The 14,012-nt window shown below is 42.0% G+C and overlaps 2 protein-coding genes across 3 annotated transcripts in view; one reads left to right on the forward strand and one right to left on the reverse strand.

Annotated features, from left to right (window-relative positions):
- pcxb (pyruvate carboxylase b) overlaps positions 1-14,012 on the reverse strand; it is a 258,985-nt gene that overhangs the window by 102,750 nt on the left and 142,223 nt on the right. The window lies entirely within an intron of this gene.
- LOC140562156 (leucine-rich repeat and fibronectin type-III domain-containing protein 4) overlaps positions 1-14,012 on the forward strand; it is a 42,184-nt gene that overhangs the window by 25,968 nt on the left and 2,204 nt on the right. The window contains exon 4 of one of the 2 annotated variants that reach the window (XM_072687580.1): positions 8,485-11,336. The exons of the other annotated variant lie outside the window; for it this stretch is intronic. Coding sequence (XP_072543681.1) covers positions 8,485-9,721 — 1,237 coding nt within the window. The 3' untranslated portion in view covers positions 9,722-11,336. Of the gene's footprint in view, positions 1-8,484; positions 11,337-14,012 lie in introns of those variants that run through there. 2 annotated transcript variants of the gene reach the window in all.

Here is a 14,012-nt window from a genome sequence, read left to right on the forward strand (position 1 = left end):
CCAGTATGTTTAATGATCTAATGTATATTAGGTAAGAGCTAACTTGTTAGCCTTGAGCTAATATGAGCTTACGGCAAGTGTGCTTTTCCTCCCTGCTCTTGATTTTGAGGTAAAGTAGAAGCAACATACTGTATTTTTGAGGAGACATGGACTGGCCTCCTTGTGTGCTTGCTAGTTTCATGTTATTTCCATATTACTTATGCAGTATACACAGCAGTGAAAGGAGCCCTTGCCTTGCTCCAGCTTGTTGAATGGCTTGCTCGATGCCTGTGCGTTCTGAGAGACTTGTACTAAATGATAGAGTATGACATGACGCAATGCTACATTCCTAACAGATACAGAGGGCAGACAGGAGGAGAGTGGGATGGGTGAAGGCAGGGTTTATATTAGAGGAGCAGAGTGATGTTTAAGGTGAACCGAATGTGTAAGTTAAAAAAAAAAAAAAGGGAAGAAAAGAATTCTGCTCTACCTCACCCACTTCATTTCTCTCTTCCATTTCTCTCTCATCCTCTCTAGGGCTCTAATAATTGCCTGTTTCTGTGTCACCAGCTCGGTGACACTCCCCTGTCAGTTTCATTGCACTAAGAGTGAGTGTGCGTGTGTGTATGTGTGAGTGTGTGTGTGCCTGCATACGCTTACGTGTGCAGGTGCCTTTGTATGTGGCTGATGGGACTGCACTCTAAAATCTAAATCTAAAACACACACACTCAATATAGCCACACACACACACACAAACAGAAATACAGGTAAACACACATACACACACAACAATGAGAGGCACTAGAAGAAAAGGTCAGGCTCTTATTCCAAAGTACACAGCCATGAGTGCTGCATCTGATTGGAGCACCAGAACACTATTTCAGGGGAAGAAAAAAAAAAAAAAATTAAATAAACTAAAATAAAAAATATACAGCTCTGGAAAAACTTAAGAGACCACCCTACATGACTAGTTTCTCATGTTGTACTATGTATAGGCAATGTGTTTAGGGAAATTAACATTTGCATTGTCTTTCATAAACCATGGACAACATTTCCTCTAAATTTCAAATAAAAATCTTTAGAGCATGTATTTGCAGAAATGAAAACCGCTCAAATAATACAACAAAAAATTACTATAATAATTATAATGCAAAGAAGTTATTATTCAAACAACACAGTACTACTATTTGAACTTTCATAGCATTCAAAAAAATACTGTGGTGAAATAACCTTGACTGCTGATCACAGCTTTCATGTCTTGGCAGGCTCTCCACTAGTCTTTTACGTTGCTGTTGGGCGACATTATGCCATTCATAGTCTGCAAATTCAGGTAAAAGATTTGTTTGGTGAAATGCCTGGAATAAAATGACTGCAATACACGTAGAGAATAGAGGTCTCTTATTTTCTTTCCAGGGCTGTGTATATAAATATGTACTGTATCTGTTTAGAGTTGACAGTATGTACATCTGTGTACTCTTTATTATAGCAAACGCCTGCAAGGTCCGCCCTTTGGCTAGTATCACAGCTCGTAAAGGCTTTTTGTAGGAAGCTTAGGATCTTTCAATTCTTGTTTGGGAGCATTCCCCCCATTGCTCCTTGCAAAAGGCTTCTGGTTCTGTGAGATTCTTGGGCTAGCTTGCTGCACTGCTCTTTTGAGGTCTATCCCCAGACTTTTGATGTTTAGGTTGAGGACTGTGAAGCACCATGGCAAAACCTTCAGTTTGTGCACCCTGCTGTAGAAGCCATCCTCTTTTCATCTTCTGCTGTTTTTACAGATGTAGTGTAATGCTTGCATCCAGAATCTGCTGGTATTTAACTGAATCCATTTTCCCCTCTACCAGTAAAATGTTCCCCTGTGCCACTGGCTGCAAGACCAGCCAAAATAATGATCAATCCACCCCGCTGCTTAACAGTCGGAGAGGTGTCCTGAAATTCTGCACTCCAAACATACCTTATTGCTCATTGCTTTCAAAAAAGTTGCTTTAGCTTAACCCAAAATGCATCAGGCTTGTTTAGATGTTCCTTTGAAAACTTCTGTTACTGAATTTATGGTAAGATGCAGGATGACTCTTCCATTAAGGGTGTATATTTATGCAGGTGCCTTTTGGAGATCAGGTCATCTTTTGCTTAATTAACTATTCACAATGACCAGGGGTGCTGAAACTTTTGTGTACCACTGTATATATTCTTGATTTTTGTCCCATCCAGAAGGAGGTAATAACGTGTAAAATTTAATGTCAAATGATTTGAGAAGAACACTACAAGCATGCCTTCTGCATAGGAGATGGAGGATAATGATGTGGCGAGGGCACAACCATATCAAGACCGTGTCTGAAAGTATTAAGAATACTAGGAATGACACGAACAGAGGAGGTTCACAAGTGTGGACTGACTGTGTAAGCAAACATGATGCTAAATTAAGCGAACATGTTATCAAACCCAATTGTACCTACCACACAGAAACAGCCCTTGTCAGACACACATAGAAGCATGCTCAATACAGCAAAGTCACTGAGGCTGCATTACATTACAAGCCTGGTAAATAAATTCTGATTCTGCGCTTGGATCGGATTTGGCTGTATTTCTAAATGTAAGTTTATGTGTCTGTAATGTGAACGAATCTGTCCCTCGATTTTCAAAAAAGCATGAAATACGATTTAACTGTTCACATTCATTTTGCATGCCCATGTATCTGATCTAGGACGACATATGAAAGTGACTCAAATCTGATTTGAAAAGATTGTATTTGACATACCCATACAGTCCTAAATCAAAGGCAGTACTAGCTCTACAGTCCCACTAAGGCAAAAAAAATCTGATTTGAGTGAATGCATGTACCTTATTATTAGACAATCTGTATTAATTACTGTTCTATTAGGAATCATATATGCAAATGACCTCTGCTCTGATTTACCGCCATGTAATATGCCACCGTCAAACAGCAATCCAGCACAAATTATAACCTTTTAATTGTAATGTTAAACAAAGCTAATGTGCTAAATAAGTGAATATACAGTATGTAAAGGTGTTGATTTTTATCATATCACAAAAACAGGGGTTTCAAAATGAGTTGCTTTAACTTAGTGTTTATATACTACATTAATTAATGTTTATGCCTTAGCGTGTAATAAGCCTTGCTGTTGCTGTGTTATGGGGTTGAGATACTATTTATTTTAAAAAGGGAAGAAAATAAGCTCTTCCATTGTAATGGGCTCTTCAAAACAAATCTCCACCCCTAACCGCTTTCCAAAGCTCAATTTTCAGTGACCTTAAGCTGCATTTTTATGTTGACACGAGGTCAAAACAGACCGGGGAAAAAATAAATTTCCAAAAACATCCTCATACACATGGACAGAGCCTTAGCCTGCTTCCAAAGGCCTTCAGGTTATGCACTATAATGCAGACTGCGCCAAGACACATCTGCTTGCCAATAATTCTCTGTCTGTCTTTGTTGTTAACATTGACTTACCACCTGAAGACAGAAACCACTCCCTTCACCTGCCAAAGGTACTTGCCGCCAACATCCATAGTTTAACCTTTTCAGAACTGCGGTGTAGCTGACAGTGCATGTGTCTAGGGCTAAACACGCTGTATAAGGGAAGGTACAGAAATTGAAATTCTGCCCCTGTTCTTTCTACCACTAATCTCACTCCAGCATCCTAATGCAGACTACTAATAGACTAATAACAGCCATTCTCACAACAGCTGGAGAGAAACATGCACAATTAAAAAGTTTGTTTTGCACCTGTTGCATCTGAAAGACAGACTTTTCGAGCAATAATCACGTCTGTGGCATATTTAAACCCAAGCAAATCTTTCTGTGCTGTTCGGGCTGACAGGTGTCGGGGTTGAAAGACAACTGATTGAGTTTCTGCAATTCCCTGATGTGCTCCCCTGCTACAACTGTAGCACATTCACTTGTAACTGCATTTTGGCTTCTGAGCTGCAATTCAATTAGTCGCTGAAGTTTTTATCTTTTCCCCTTTTCAATTTGCTTTTCAAATGGCTTTTGTTTTTGTGTTCCTGAAAGATTAAACAGTGCACATAAATCTGCACTTGCTCATTCTCCTTCTGACGCCTGCCTGTCAGTATTTGCAAACAAGACACATGGCACTACACAGTAACTGTAGTCTTTAAGGATGCATTTCGGTGGCTTTTGTTATGGTCAGTAAAATATTTATTTATCAGCATAAACCTTCATTTTCCTGTGTATGAATCACATGGCTCTCAGTAACGCACAAGGTTATTTATGAGGCTGTCACATTCTCCTCTGTGTGGCCTTGCTTGCTGCTCCAGTTATACTACTGCTGGTCAAACGAGCATATGCAAAACACTGAGCGCATGAGAAATGCAGGAGGGTGAGGCTTATCTCAAAAGCACATAAAAGGAAACATAAAAGGAAATCAGATGAAAGTAAACACAGAAGGAAAAGGTGAATAATGCGCGGTCACTGCAAGGATGCGCTCTGTAATGATTATACTGAAGAGCTAATCGTACATAGACCTAATTTTAGCATTTCCCAGCAAACCGATCTATGCTCTATGATCTATCCATGCTGTAGCCACAAATGAGTTCCTTTTATTGCGGTTCTATTGGGTTGGCCAAGCTTTATTGAATGTTAGCAAAAATCCCATTCAACCTAATGAGCTGAAAGTTGTAGAGCAAAACTAGAGCTGCCTAAATACTTACATTTAGAGTATGCTATTTATTTATTTTGTGGATATGAGTATGTGAAAAAAAAAAACACTGTTAGGATAGATTACTTCCTGGTCTTGTCATGTACTTAAACCCTCCCAAACGTCTACAGGAAGCATCCAATAATCAGTGGCAGTGGCGCCTCAGTGGTAAGAGTGCTGGTTTATTCATCACAGGGTTGTGGGTTTGATACCCAAGTTCACAAAGCTGCCACTGTTGAACCCCTGAGTAAGGCCTTTAGCTGTCTCTACTCCAGAGGTGACATATGGCTAATTCTATGCTCTGACCCTGGCTCGTATTAAATAATACACCTAGCCAATTAAATAATACACCTGAGTGTGTAATAAACCTTTATGAATTAAGGGGTAAAGATGGGACATGAGAACAGAGAACTTTTATACACATTTTATAGCACCCTACCCTTTGGTCGTTCAGAAACCAGGATTACCACCCTGTTCTGACCTCTGTGTGAAATTCTAGCACTCCCTCATTTGATAGAGTGGTTAGTGATTCATAACCCACAATGTTTTTTGCAAATGATTTCATATGGAATAGCCTAGTGGTAAATGTCCAGTCAAAGTGCTGTTGTGGATTTAATGATCTTACACGCCCTGTTTTCAAATATGTCTGGTCACACAGGCAAGCTGTAATGTACGTACATACACTCAGCTGATTAGTCCATAGATTTTTAAAAGGCTAATTCAGATCTGTTTGGATCAAGCATTATGACAAATGTTACACCTCCAGTTAAGATAAACTTGATCGCAGAGTGCTAAAGATTCAACCCAAAAGGTTAAAAAATATGTACAAAATATATAGAGATTGAGGAAAGTGTGAAATGCTGCTGTGTAATGACAACAAGCTTACAATGTCAAACATATATATCTATATGGCAGTCACCTTTGAGTTCTTCTGCAATGTCTATGTCAATGTCTCTATTCCACACCCTTCCCTAAGATGAGAGCAGTGTTCATTAATATACAAAATGAACATCTTGCAAATGAGCTGGATTTCACAGAGGAGTAAATTACAGAGTGAGAAGCATTATACCAGGACTGATTCAAAGTGCAGTGGGTTTTATACTTTCCTGAGATGTCTTTCAAAAAAAAAGGGCATGCATTCAGATCTGCCACAGTAACTTTATGAATAGGACTTAAACAGTGCGCTGCTCATTCTCTTTCATTAACGTTGCGATCTAAAGATCTCTACCTTTATTCATCTCTTGTCAAATCTTTTAGAATTACTCAGCTATTCAACAGTAGCTAGAGCTGCAGGCTCTCTAGCTTGCTAGACACGTTAGACAACGGCAAACAGAATCCATGTATTCTAAAAGTGTGACTGTATAATATAAATATATAATACATATATTTTATGACACAGACTCTTAGTGATATAACAGCAACACTCCGTATTGTAGCACCTGAGCGTTAAGTAGATTATCAAGAGACCTTTACTGAAGACTTCACTTCCACTGAATTCAGCTGTTCTTCACTTTATTTGGAGAGCCCAGGTTAAGATGTAGATGTTCACCTGAGAAATCCTTGATCATCTAACAGGTCTAATACAGACCATCTCAACATCCCCAACAAGCTGTGTGTAGACTTGCTGCTGACACCAGTCTGGAACTGGATCTTAACTGAATCAGGTTGAGATTAAGGTTAATTAGGTTTTGGATTGAGGTTATGGTTAGGATTAAGGCTAGGATGAGGGTTAGGATTAGGTTTTGGGTTGAGGTTATGGTTAGGATGAGGCCAAAGATGAAGGTTAGGATTAGGTTTTGGGTTGAGGTTATGGTTAGGATTAGGTTTTGGGTTAAGGCTAATTTTAGGGTTAGTGCCTAAGTTTAGGATTCAATTTTGGGTATGGCTGGGTTAGATTTTGATCTTAATCTCTTTAGATCTTAATGAAAATAACATATGAAATCTATTTCATATGTATATATCATATATCCACAGTAAATCTCTTCTGTAAACAGTAAATCTCTAGTGTGTTAGTTTGTAGCTAGTGAGTTAGCTTTTGGCTTTTGTGTTATTGTGTTAACATACTAACGCACATTTTTAAACATACCATATATTTGCTGTATCAAAAGTATATCCTATTAAATGTTGTGTTTAGTCTATGGCTACCGCTCTAGTCAACAAGTATAAACTGAGAACTGCCTTCATATACAACTATGCTGACAGTTCAGATTAATATCAACTGCCACAAAAGCAGACTGTACATATATGTATGCTGTCCCTGCAAGTAGGACATATCAAGTGTCCTATCCATGCCTAATGGAATACCGATAAGCGCATTACTGAAATATGCAAGGCCATATTTCCAAAAGAGCATTAACAAATACACATGCCAATATCTGTTTGGTCAATATGACCATTATATTGACCCCCTCTGCATGCTCTCATTGATTTATTTGTCTATTCAGAGGGCACATGTATATTTAATAGCATTTCTCTATGTCTTTTTTGTTTGTTTCATAAACTGAAGCAACAGAACAAGGGCAGATTGACTCAGAGAATCCATAAATATATAAAAAAACACTGGAGCACAGGCTGGGTGACCTTGGCCACTAACTCATAATTTACAGCCGAGCCACGCTTAATAGAACCCAGCCTCAATGGCTGAGTAACTCAGGCAGAGAGAGGGAGGAGAGAGGGGAGAGAGAGAGAGAGAGAGAGAGAGAGAGAGAGAGAGAGAAAAGGGATAGAAAAGAGGGAGAATGGAAGAGAGAGAGGGACTGAAATGGAAAGAGGCCAGATATGAAAAGAGATGGGCAGACAATGAGGACATAGGTGCACAATTAGATATAGAGTTGGGGGGAAGAGGGAAAATTAGAGGGAGAAAGAGATGGAACGTGGATGGAATGGTGGAGAAATTAGAGCATGACAGATGAAGAGAGTGAACAAGGCAGAAAGGTCATGTAGGCTGAAAGAGAGAGTGCATGCAGAGCACGGGAGCACGGGCGAAATTAGAAGAGAAAGAGTAATTGAGTGATCAAGGCACACTGAGGAAGGGGATGGAAAGAAGAGACAGAAGAAAAGAGAGAGAGACTGAAAGAGAGAAAAAGAGAGAGAAGTGTGTAGGAGGTGTGGGAGGGGGTTGTTAATACCGCAACTAAAAAGGGATTCTAAATGGCTCAAGGTCTCGCTGAGAGCCTGCAATTACGTGTCAGTGGGAGAACTACTGAATGGTAGGGTTGTGTTTTTGCCAGCATCATTTGCCCATACATGCCTATTATGTTCGTTATGCATTTGTGTGACAATAGCACACTGCCTTGTGTGGAAGAAAGTGGAGCGTTAAGGGGAACAAACAGAGCACCAACACAGCCAACACACACCCACACCTTTCCACACACTCCCACACACACCCACACACAGACCCACCTTTCACTGCTCCCTGTTTCCTTGTTGCACTGTAACGACCTTTTGCTGAGGTTCCTTGTCTCGCTCTCTCTCTCTCCATTACAGCTTATTCACTTAATCACTCACCCTCTCTCAGGTATTGCTCACTGGAGGTGTTCTATTCTCCTAGCCAGTCTCGGCTGATACAGCTAAATTATCAGGCATTAGGAGTTGCGCTTTCTTTTCATAATTCCATTCTTCTTCTCCGCTTGATCGGATCATTTTCTCTCTTTTTCTACCGAGCCTCCATTCACCCTTCTACCTCCCTGCCTTCCTCCCTCCTCAATTTCAGTCAACATCTTTTCTTTGCCTGATAGTCTGCATGTCAGTGCTAATTCAGTCTTTTATTGCTCTCTCTCTCTCTCTCTCTCTCTCTCTCTCTCTCTATCTCTGTCTATGTCACTCTCAGAATCCTGCCCTCCACAAGCAACAGCTTTCTCCTGAAGAACCTTGTCTCTGGAGCGGACTACAACCTGTGTGTTCTGGCTATTTTCGATGACACAGTAACCTCCATGGCGGCCACTAAAGTTCTAGGGTGCATTCAGTTCAGCACCAAGGACAACTACCCTGACTGCCGTTCACTTCAGGCCCACTTTCTGGGCGGGACCTTAACCATCCTGGTGGGAGGGATTGTGGTGGTAACGTTGCTGGTGTTTACCGTGGCGCTGATGGTTCGTCACCGGGTTTGCAGCAACCACGACATCCACCACCACGACATCGGGGACGAGGCCAGGTGCTCTGGATCTGACTCCCCATCCCTTTCCGCCAAAGGAGCCGGTGTATTTTCACAGAGCAATGGTAACGGGGATGTAATGATGGTAGTCCTACCCAACGGGATGCTCCAGAAACAAAGAGGAGGGGCAGGGGCGGCGGGGACATCGCCGAAGCCACATCTCACTCCCAAACCCAAAACACTGCCCAAGCCCAAGGTAAACATGGACCAGCTCAGGGCAGGGCTTGAAGGAGGGGTGGGGTCACAGAGGGCACTCCCACCTTACACACCAGAGACGGAGCGAATGCCAATGTACTACTGCCCCAAGAACCCATCCCCGTCTACACTGCCACGCCAATCGCGCCAATCAGCAGTGGGGCAGAGCAAACTTCAACCCACAAACAGAGAACTAGCAAAGCGGGCTAGCTTCAGCTTAGCCCCGCCTCCTCACTATGACACCAATTTAAGGGACAGGCGCTTCAGCATGGGTGGGCCTGTGGTGGTAAGACGAGGACTCACAGACAGTCAGTGGAATTCTTCGCTGGCCTATCAGAGCCCAGGCCTGAGCTGCCAAAGCCCCATCCATGGCGCCGTCAGACGCAAGCGTAGCTCCTCCTTTGACATGGGCAACATGGCCACCACGACCTGTTATAGCTACGCTAAGCGACTAAGCGTCATTTGGACCAAACGTAGCCAGTCGCTGCACGGCATGCTGGTCCAGTGCGCCTCCACCACCAGCGCCTCCACTACAACTAGCAGCAGCAGCAGTGGAGATTCACAACTACGGCACAAGCGGGGCTACATCCATGCCTACAACACTACCAACTCCAATTCCAACCCCAACCCTAGCCCCAGCCCGACAAACACAGACCGAGAGAGGGAAAAGGAGAAGGAGAAAGAGAAAGGAGAGGAGCTGGAGGAAAGTGTGGTGTAGTATGTACAGAGGGAGATGACTTGTAACAGAGACTGAAGAAAAGAAATTTAGGGGCTGAAGAAACGTGAGTGAGAGAGAGAAGGAGGAGCAAGGAAAGGAGAAATGAGAGGAGCTGGAGGAAACCATGGTGGAGAAGAAGTACATGAAGAGAAAGGTGAGTTATAACAGGCTGAAGGAAAGAAACATACAGTCTGAAAAGCGGAGAGAGAGAGAAAACAGGAGAGCTTGGGGAGCAAGAGAGTGACTGTGATCGACCAAGAAGAGGGAGATGAGAGAAGGAGAGTTAACGGGTGAAGTGCGAGGTGAGGTGTGATGCGTGGGCATGTAAGCTTGGTGGAGTTGGGGGGTTGGGGAGTGCCCGGCAGCTGTTAAGACCCAAGCGAAAGGTTGAGTGGAGAGATGAGAGGTGGAGAGAAGATGTCACAGGAGAGGAAAAATCAAGAAAGAGAGAGAGAGAGAGAGAGCAGGCTAACATAACATGAGCACAGGGAAGGAAGGAGGAGGTAGGAGAAGCAAAGTCAGGCATAAAGGAAGGGAGCCGGGAATCAGGTTTGCGATAAATGGACTACTGAGACAGAACACACGCTTGGTAGATGTAAGACAAGTACCCCGAGAGACACGCATCTGAACAACAAAGAAATTACACCTTTCTAACAAAAGCCTATAACACGAGAGAGCAGAAGATTGAAATAAAGGCCAAGTATGTGGCCTATTTCAGGACAAAGCCTTGCAGACAATGACTTCTAACTAATGACACCGAACGATGGCATTGGATCTGTGATCAATTAGCTGAGACCACGCTGCCAGAGGCGGTGGACGGAAATGCAGAGTCATGCTGGATCGATGGGATATGATCATTCGATAGGGCTGGCACCAGCGGGGCAGAGGGCTGGTGTTACAGCAATCAGAGAAAGGAGAGAATGCGAACCAGACATGGACCTGAAACGCAGCGCTGGGGTGATGATGAAATGATTCGGGACAGATTTAGCACACAGACCAATAAATGGCTGTTGACTGCGGAGGAATGGGATTGGATATGGTGTGCGTGTGATGTGAGTGTCTAAAGCAACTAGCATTGTGAATCTGGAAGAGGATGAGCAGAACCACTCCTTTTGTTTACTTCTGTGACATCACTGGATGCGCCATGTACCCATAACCATGCTGAATGTGTTTTCACAACCAGAGACTGAAGCATCGTTACAGTGCCCAGGGTCATTCATTCAAATCCCAAAGGGAGTCATTCAGATTACAAAGTCACAAATTCATTAAATTCCTGTATTCCAGGCTAAAGCAAGGACAACTGCGAGGAAATGAAAAAAAAAGAAAAGAAAAACAAGAGTTGATGCCATGAACTTCTGTTTTCTTATTGATTTTCATGAATGATAACAGAACTCGAAAAAAAAGTGCAATTTTGTTGCAATCTTTCATGATGATTACTTATTAAGATGATTGTGGTTATCGTTGAGCTCGGCTGAAATTAGAAGAAAAAAAAAATTAAGTTCAATGATGATGATAATCGTCTTAATAATGTTTCCGTTTGATCTTATTTTGCCAAAGTAAATATTGTTACCTTGACTTGATATTCTAAATAATGAAATAAAACTGGAAAATAAAAGAGGGGAGTTATTTTTGGATGGATACTTATCATTCTACAAACAGTGGTTTGAGTACTGTAATTCGTATTCTGTGTGAGTCTAAGTGTGAGCTTTGCTATCAGAACCTAGAGCCCGAGGGGGCAAAACTAGCTATGCTCTCTCTGGGTAGGTACATTGCACTCTCTCCCTTCAGCACTCGTAAGCGATGTTGGCCGGCACAGGCGTCCTGTTAGCTGGTACACTGGAGCTGGGGACTCAGCGATTTCCTCTCAACGCCCCGGCTGCCCGGCAATGCCGCATCTGCGTCAGTTTGAAAAGAGGCAGTGGCTGGCTTTGCATGTATCGGAGGAGACATTTGTTAAGTCCTTACCCTCTAAGTGTTGGGAGCATTGCTTGTGCTAGGAGGAGTTACCAATAGATTGATTAATTGGCAATACCAAACAAAAGAAAGAAAATTTCATCAGTTTGTGTATTTCCAAGATATTGTTCATTGGCAAGAGCCTGGCGATACAATAAGTATCACGATACATGGGTTAGTACTGTAAGCACTGTGAAATTTTACGATTGTTAACCCTTTCATAAAAGAGTTCTGACTGTCTGTGACGGTCTGCACAGACTGAGTTCTTTTGGCATGAGAGCAGTGGGGAGATCTAGGACGTGACCTTTGCTTAGCAACTCAGCTGAATGTCATCTGTAGAATGGTGTGGGAAATCAACAGTAAGCAACTATGCAGACATAAACCAGATCATTACCTTATTTTTTATTATTATAACCAAATTGTGTCCATTTTTATTAAGTAGTGACAATTCATGACATCAATCCATGTATTCACTGGTTCTGACTGATTAAAAAAAGTCACAAAAAGACATTGTAACACGTTTGCTTTGTGTTGCAGCATGAAGCTAACATTCCACCTTAACACAGCACCTGGTGCCTGTAGCTTCTGCACCATTTAAAGTAGAACAGAAAATTCCAGCCTCCTGTTTACATTCCATGTCTACTGAGAAATGTTTTACTGAGGTTATGTGATGGGGTGGTTACATTTACCGACGCAAAGTGCAACTTTTCTGTTTAACTTAAACTTAAAACAAGCAAGTGTGTGAGCATTATGACTGTAAACCTTACATTACGTCAGATGTTGATGCGTTTCGATGTGCTGGTTGCTGGGTCAGGTCAGATAAGCTAGTGGAATTAAAGCTGATTTTTGCCTCACGTTCAAAACTGAGCGTCACAATATCCCAATTCCACCGGTAGTACCGTACCAGCCGGGGACCAGCCACGACATTAAAAATAAACACTGGATTTTTGAGAATCTAGACAGTATTGCAAAACATAACATCACAATACTACGATATATCACTATTTTCTACACCCCTACATGGCTGATGACCTCAGTGTCTAAGCAATTATCCATAATGGATAATGGTCTCACTCTATCTCTTTTTCTATCCCTCTCTCTAACTCAGATAGAGTGAGAGATGAAGTGGGACAGAATGAGACAGAGTTAGCAAGGACACCAAAGAGACTGCTGATGCGAGTGGTAGAACGAAGGACAGAAAAGGAGGCGAGGCACATAAAAATAAAAAAAAGGAAGGAGAGAGACAAAGAGTGAGAGCAAAGAGAGGGATGGATAGAGAGCAGGAGAAAGAGGACACTGTAATGCCTGAGTTAGGGCTATTTTTGTGGTGTAAGTACTTTGGCAGAATTTATCGCCTTGCCAATAAAGCCCATTTAAAGACGGCCGAGGTGGAATGAGGGGGAGACGATGACTCGAGTGTTTATCTGTGTGAGCGAACATTGCATGCCCTTCTGCCTTCTGTGTTTACCCATAGCAACAGAGAGACTTACAGCAGGTTCTTGGAACACCAACATATTCACACACATACACACCCCCCCAACAATCAGTTTTATTCACCAAAACACATTCTGCATAACCAATGAGCTCCTGTAAATAATGAAAGACAATCTGCATCATTTATGACACATTCATTACTGCTGTAATATTCAAACAGCACTAAGAACATAACACACACACACACACACATACATACTGACGCTTAGATATTCTGGAACACTCATTCTCTCTCTCTCTCTCTCTCTCTCTCTCTCTCTCTCTCTTTCTTTCTTTTTCTCTCACTCTCTCGCTCTCTCTCCCCCACATCAACAGAGCTAATGGCCATGACCTGTGTGGTAACTGGTATGTAATTTGATCCTGGTGCTTTATGAAGATTAAAGTGTGCTCAACCCTCAAAATGACCTTCTTATAGTGTGGGCGAGTGTATGTGCGGTTGTGCGAAAGACAAAGAGACAAATGAGACAAAGAGAGAGAGAGAGACACAGCACATATCATGATGCTTCCTTTTAAAGAGCTATATATACAGATTGTACTGCGTACAACATCTTAATCACCAGTATGAACTTTCATTCAAACAGACTGGTCCTCGTCACCTTTAGTCCGCTGCAGCAAGCTTTTATCACTGAAACACTGACACTGTAATGAGTAATGAAGCCACTGAAAGCGTTCCAACTGTTGAAATTAGTATTTTCTACGTATTAATGGAGCACCGTTATTGTTTCTCTGTGATTGTATCATGTTTTCAGTATAGCTTAGAATACTTGTGCAGTGTGCACAGGAATGCTATGCAGTAAAAAAAAAGTACAGTGTTAGTTATACAGTAAAAATGCCATAGGAGAAC

The sequence above is a fragment of the Salminus brasiliensis genome, chromosome 9, assembly GCF_030463535.1.
Source record: "Salminus brasiliensis chromosome 9, fSalBra1.hap2, whole genome shotgun sequence".
Lineage (NCBI taxonomy): Eukaryota > Metazoa > Chordata > Actinopteri > Characiformes > Bryconidae > Salminus > Salminus brasiliensis.